The following is a 6697-nucleotide window of genomic DNA, read 5'->3' as shown; positions in this document are numbered from 1 at the left end:
AAAATGAAATAGAGAATATGCTTTATGCAGGATCTAGTTATTTTGTTGTGGAAGACCCTTCAGAGTATCTAGTCTGCCACACTGCCAGAAGCAGAAGTCCCCTTATAGTTTTTACAGTTTTCATAGGCTCTACTCGAAACCTGTGGACCCAGTGCTTCTGAAGTTAGGTGGATAAATCTATATTTTAAAAACTACCTCTGAGGTGATTAGTACAATAAACCAGAGTTAAGAATTTCTACCCCAGAACTTGTTCATATCCAGCAGGTGAGATGTAATGAAAGGTCAGAGCTGACACAGAGGAGGAGCCAGGGCTCTAGTTCTTGGCTCAGTTCCTGGTAGCACATGCCTTTCCCTTTTCTCCTACACAGTCCTCAGTGGCCTTCTTCCATTTATTAGTAACCTTAAGTTGGCCTTCCTATGTGAACTTACATGTGAACAGAGACTTAACACTCTAGAATTAGAGCCTACCTACCTACCTAAATCCTGCTTGTTTTTTAAGGGCATTGCAAAAAAGCCTTTTCTGGTTGAAAACTTTTCTGATCCATCTCTGCCAAGTATAAAAATATGATATCTACTCTCTTCACATTTTTGTAACTCTTGGAATCTTGTGCAATATTTTCTCAACCAGATGCTCTTCTAGGGTAGGGGCCATGTTGAGTTCATTATCACAGCCCTGCAGCCCTTAACCCATCATGTCAATAGTGATTGAAAGGGACACGGAGCCTAGTTGCTTAGGAAGGTTTTATTGGTGCATTAGGATAGATGGGGCAATGGACAGATGGAAGAGATAAAAGTAGCTCTGAAACCTCCCACAAACTAAGGTGAATTTGGCACAAATGGTTGACTGGCTCTGTGTCTTCCTGTTCCTGACGGTGTCTGTACAGCAGAGCAGCTCAGAGGAGTTTATGATAGAAAGCACCTTGCAGAAATGTTTTCATTGAGAAAGACCTAAGAGAGAAACACGTGATTAAGAACTGATGTCCAGAGACATGCCAACTGGACTGGTCAGGGCAGGACAAGCCAACCTTGAAGAAGAAGCTGTCTTCTTCCAGTATTGGGCACTTTAGTCTGGGGCTGGGACATTCACAGCTTGTTGCTCTTGAAGTAGGAATATAGCCGCCTGGCTGTGAGGCCTTGCTTCCCTTCTGGCTGGGCTGCCTCCTGGCCCTGGGCTGAAGGCATGCCAGTGTGCAGGCTGCCCTGGTTCTGCATTGGGATCACCATCTCCCTTGTGTGGTCATCCACCCACTCCTGGGTAACCACTGTGGGTTCTCTCTCTCCCTGCCCACCTGTCACAGTACACCTTGGGTGAGTGCTGCTCCAGTTCTGTCTACCTGTCAGAGTGCTTGACCCAGCCTGGGTCTGTCCTCCCAGCTTTCTCTCTCCTGCCTCGTAGTGGCTCACTTGTGTCCATCTTTGACCACTGCCTGACTGCCTCTGGGTCTGTCCCTCATCTCTATCCCCTATGTGACTTGCAGTCTGGCTTCTGTCCTGCTCCATGGTCTGGGTGTGTGTCTGGGTTTGTGACCCTGCTTGTGTCTGAATGTGTTCTCCTGTCACCACTTCACTTGTTTGGTACCGGTCTTGACCCTGGACCTCAGTCCCTCTGGTCTGGCCATGGGTGGACTCCTGTGGCTGTGTGCCAGGGCTTCCTATCTGACGGCTCCTGTCCTGCTCCATGGCCTGGGCGGCACCTCCCAGTGTCTGAACATGTTCTCCTGTCACTATCTGGCTTGTCTGGCTCCTGTCTTGACCTTGGACCTCAGTCCCTCTGCTCTGGCCATGGGTGGACTCCTGTGGCTGTGTGCCAGGGCTTCCTATCTGACCGCTCCTGTCCTGCTCCATGGCCTGGGTGGCACCTCCTGGTGTCTGAACATGTTCTCCTGTCACTGTCTGGCTTGTCTGGCTCCTGTCTTGACCATGGACCTCAGTCCCTCTGGTCTGGCCATGGGTGGACTCCTGTGGCTGTGTGCCAGGGCTTCTTATCTGATGGCTCCTGTCCTGCTCCACAGTCTGGGTTGCATCTCTCTGTGTCTGAGTTCCAGTTCCAGTCACTGGGTCACTTGTCTGGTGTGTTCTGTCCTGTTCCCTGGTCTGTGACTGTCTCTCTGACTCCCTCTGTCTGGTCTGGTGACTCTTGGCTTCTCCCACTCTCTGGGTCTGCTGCACATGTCCCCCAGCTTGTGTCTGCTGACTCTCTCTCTCTTGTCTATGAGATTCAGACTGCCTGTCCTGGTCAAGATCCTGACCATGGGTCTGAGCCCCAGTCCCTGATTGTCCTCTGGAGGCCTGAGTGCTCTGTCCACATTGGCTCCCCTCTCGATGCTGTCCTTCCCTAGCCTGCCCCACTTCAGCTCTCCTGCTCTGTTCTTTCCCCAGCTCTTGTGAGGCCCCAGTGGGAAGGCTTCTACACTCTTGAGATCCAAAAGCCCCTGCAGGACTCTCGCTCATTGTCTTGAAACAGGCTTGGGCAACTTTAAACACCAGGACCAGGAATTCCTTGAATTCCACAGTCCCTGTATCATCTTCATCCAGCAGGTGCAGGACTTCATCCACAGTGGCAGGATCGTGGGGTTCCTGTGGAGAAGAGGCCAAATCAGCATCTCTCCCCTGAAGAAAGTGTGGTTGGGCCAGTGCACTCAGCTTTCAGGCTTCCCACCCCTGAACGGAGCCCACCTGTGCTGGCCCCACACCACTCACATAGCTACAGCAGCCCTAACATGAAATCACTTTCAGTGTGCAGTCCTGCCCCTCTTGCAAGGGTAGAAAGCACCTTTTGTTTTGTATCTTCTGTGCCTGGCATAATTTCTGGGCTATAGGAGAACTGGGTCAAGATTCAATGAAGAATGAATTAAATGATTGAGCGCATAATGATTCTTTGGGTTTTCCATGGCCCCTGGCACCTGGCATTGAACAGTATTCTCTCCAGCAAGCCCAACACCAGGAGAAGGATAGCAGGAACATGGCCCCAAGAGGATTCTATGAGATCGTCACTGAGGCTCAGGTGTTTTTCGAAGATGGGGTGGGTGGGGTCTGGTGGGACCACACATTGCCCTGAGTATGCGTTCTGTTGTGTCTATACATTGCTGTCTCTAAGACCATCATCCTGGTTGCTTTAGATGCAAACCAGACAGGGAGAAACAGGGAAATGCCTCAAGGCCCTGGGTCTGCTTTGCCAGTGGTTCGGGGAGTGGGGAGGGGCTCCCAGAGTGTCCCCCCCAGCTGATAATAACCAACCTGCCCTCCAAAACTCATTTCTGATGTGACCACTCAGCTAATATTTTTGAGCAACTGCAAGACACAGAGCTATGCTTCTAATGAATTCTTATTAATGGATGATCAAATTTCTGATAGACATAAGAAGTAGTTACTATATCAGATTTAAGAAGCAGCAGAAAGCAGCAATTGCTTTCATTTCTAGAATATTCAAAGGCTCTGTTTCTCTCTGAGCTGTCCCCTGTGAGTCCTTTCACCTTGTCTCCAAATTAGAATTAATTGAAGTCAAAGTATTTTCTCTAAGGAGCAGGCCTGTCAACTCCTGTGACTGTCTCTTTTTCCTTTGCCTTCCCTCTTTCAGCCTGCACAGCTGCCAGGAGGCCTGGTGGGCCTGGATCCAATGGCTGCCTCCTCAGATTCCTGAGGCAAAGCATCTGCAGGTAAACCTGTTTCCTCTCTCCTTTCTGGCCCTCCCCACCTGGCCGGGCACACCATACCACAATGACATCAGCAAACTCATGTTCCAGGAGCCTTTTCAGCTCCCCCTGGGTGAGCACAGTGCAGCTGCCCTCGGTCCTGGCGTAGCGCCTGAAGGCTTCGATGATCCCATTAATGTTTCGCAATAACTGAGGCATCTTTGGACTCAAGCTGGAGAAAGAAACAAAGCCCCCATGGGGGCTCCAAAATCAACTTTAGTGTTTCCTCCTGCTTCTTCTAGGTCTCTTGCATTTTCAGCTCTGCTTCCAGTGTCTCTGTCTGGGTCTTCCCTCCCCTTTCCTACTTAATGGATTTTATGAATGGGAAGGAGGGGCACACCATGGTTAGTGGCAGGCTCCAGAGTCAGGACTTCTATGCTAGCTTCACCACCTACCTGTCAGGTGAGCTAGGGCAGGTTGCTTTGCCTTTCCATGCCTCGGTTTACTCATTGTGAAATGAAGGTAATCCTATCAAGTACACTCAATAGGATTATTGTGAAGATTAAAAGGGATAATTCATGTAAAGTATTTGGCAGATGCTGGCTTATACTAAGTGGCAGCTTTTAAATATCATTATGATATTATTATACACATACCTAATGTTTATACATCTATGTAAACTACTGCTCACAAAGCATTTCCATATGCATCATCTCTTGTACTCCTTATTATCTCCACTTTTTTATAGGTGAGGAAACAGGTTCAGAGAAGTTAGGTGATTTGCTCAAGGCCCCACAGCTTGGGGGAACCAAGAAACCCAAGAACCCGTATCTCCTTAACCCAAATGCAATGAGCCTTCTAGACTGTTCCCTGTGGACAGTCTATCCAGTCAATCGTTGTCTGTCATATGATGTTAGGGTCCTGCTGGGAACACTGACAGGCAATAAATACATATGTAAGTCAACCCCTGCCTCAGGTGGGGCCAAGCAGGAACACCAGGGGCCTGACTCCACCCTTTCTTGCTGCCTTTTGGGTAGGTGTTCAGGAAGAGGCTGGGCTACCAGCTATTGGCAATGCTCCAAGTCCTAAATTCCTCTGAACGTGACTTCTGTCCTCAGCACTGGGACCTGTAAGGGAGGTCAGCCTGCCCATAGGTGTGTGGCTCCTGCCAGCCCACAGTGCTGTTAGCCTGTGAGGAATGGCTGCAAAATGAAGGGAGAGATTTTCCTTCTCATTAGCCAGGGATCTGGGCATAGCTTAAAGTGAGTCTTGGGTGCAGCTGGTTGGGCAAGAGGCAAAGGGACTTGGAGGTGCATTAAAGCAGAAGCCTCAGAGACCAGGAGATGGCATTGGAGATGGCAAGTTTCAAATGCAGGGGGAGATAGAAGGCTGCAGAAGCTGGGACACTGGGAGAGGGCACCGTGAGATGGGAAGGAGAAGGCATGAGAGAAGGAAGGCCTGGGTGCAGAGGCAGGAGAATGAGGGGAGGCAGGAAGGAGGAAGACTTGGCACTGGGGAAGGTGGGACAACATGGCCGAAGGCTACAGACCCCAGGTGGGCTCTTCAGGCAGTGTCCTTTCTAGGCCCCAGAAGCCAAAAATTTCAGACAGACTTTGCCTTTGTACATCAAGGTACAAAACTCAGAATATTGTATCTCAACAGAGAAATGAAAAGATCCTGTTTTTTTTTGTTGTTGTTTACCACATGGCAAACCTTAACCTCTGGCCTATAAATAGTAAAAATAATAAGATGACTTTTTAGTTACACTTCAGATCCTTTTGGATAAACCTATAAACTCATCTTGCCTAAATATGGCCCTGAGGTGGTGGAGAACCGCCATGTAAGCCCCTTCCTCTGTGAGAAGTTTCAAGCCCATTGTCGGGCTGGCAGGAGTAAACTGATTCTGGCCTCACAGACTCTGAGCACTGCAAAGAGGCTTCCAGAGCCTTAAGAATAAGACACCTTTGATGTACAGGAAGGCACATGGGTGGTTCTATTGCTGCTGCTAAAACAGGCTTCAGGAGGAGAAGCTGCTGCCAGGCTAGCCACAGGGGAGAAGGAAAGAGCCCCATGCCTTCAGAAGAACATCCTCTCCCATGTGCACACACCCAGTTTGCCTGAGGCCCAGTCAGAGCGGATACTTTCTGCCCCCAGCTGACACCTACGGCCTGGATCTGACAGCCTGGTTTTATGAGCTCAGATCACCAAGACACTGAGAATAGAAAGAGGTTCCTCAGGAGGGCACTTACCTAATACACAGGCAGGATGAACAAGTGGCTGTTAGGCGATGTATGGAGTACCAGGTCAGCAGCAGAGGAACCTTTTATAGGGGATTTAATGGAGGCTAGTATTTTAGATATGCCATCCCCACCCCATGGGAAGGCTTGATTCATCCAAGGTTTGGCCCCGCCCAACCCCACTTCCCTTCTTGTCTGTTTTACTTGCTGACACATGGCTGTGTTGGCTTAATGAGCAGGCCCTCTTACTACACTGGGTGTCCTTCCTGAATCCCTCCCTGGGTCTGTCTCCTCATGTCAGAAGTAATGGACTCAGCAGTGCTCAGCACAGGTCTGGGTTCCCGGTGAACACTCTCCATCTCCATGTGACTGCAAAGTCATGGGACTCCTTTTTTTTTTTTTAATACAAACATTTTAAAACATTTCCATCTATTGAGGGTTACCCTTTCCAAAGTGGCCACTTTGGGAAGCTTTACATGTTTTTCTGGCAATGTTGCCATTACTTAGAACATTCTTGGAATTCTTGTTTTGGAATTGCCTTTCATGCCAAATTTATGAGACATGCAAGAAATTCAATCTCATTTCTTTTTGGTTGGGTCTCATTTTTGATTAAAACAAAAAAAGTTAATAGCTGTCCCCAGCCCCATCCTGTGGGTAGGCAGCATTTTACAGCTGGTGGGAGAAGAGGCTTAAGATAATTAAGTGCAACCCCTTCATTGAAAAGATGGGGAACTCAACTGGTCAACCAATCAGCAAGTATTTATGGAGAGCCTATTCCATTTCAGACATAGGGCCAGTCCTGAGGGAAACAGTGTGGAACAGGATGCC

General features: G+C 48.9%; 1 protein-coding gene across 1 annotated transcript; it reads right to left on the bottom strand.

Annotated features, from left to right (window-relative positions):
• Nucleotides 1–1083: 1083 nt before the first annotated feature.
• Nucleotides 1084–3851, bottom strand: CRNN (cornulin). Its single transcript, XM_032397057.1, has 3 exons — nt 3714–3851; nt 1860–2577; nt 1084–1718 (listed from the first exon to the last, which is right to left on the bottom strand). Exons 1-3 carry the CDS (start codon nt 3849–3851, stop codon nt 1084–1086), a joined length of 1491 nt encoding a protein of 496 aa, XP_032252948.1.
• Nucleotides 3852–6697: the final 2846 nt, after the last annotated feature.

This window comes from Phoca vitulina, unplaced genomic scaffold (genome assembly GCF_004348235.1).
Source record: "Phoca vitulina isolate PV1807 unplaced genomic scaffold, GSC_HSeal_1.0 scaffold96, whole genome shotgun sequence".
Classification (NCBI taxonomy): Eukaryota; Metazoa; Chordata; class Mammalia; order Carnivora; family Phocidae; genus Phoca; species Phoca vitulina.
Note: the sequence above shows the minus strand (reverse complement) of the source record. Positions and strands in the feature narration are given on the sequence as shown.

Excerpts from the sequence above, each read along its gene's own strand:
- CRNN (XM_032397057.1), bottom strand. The coding sequence starts at position 3,851 with ATGCCTCAGTTATTGCGAAACATTAATGGGATCATCGAAGCCTTCAGG. Across the intron at positions 2,578-3,713 it reads AGTTTGCTGATGTCATTGTG|GAACCCCACGATCCTGCCAC; the intron begins GTATGGTGTGCC and ends TCTTCTCCACAG. Across the intron at positions 1,719-1,859 it reads ACATGTTCAGACACCAGGAG|GAGAACATGTTCAGACACTG; the intron begins GTGCCACCCAGG and ends AGATAGTGACAG.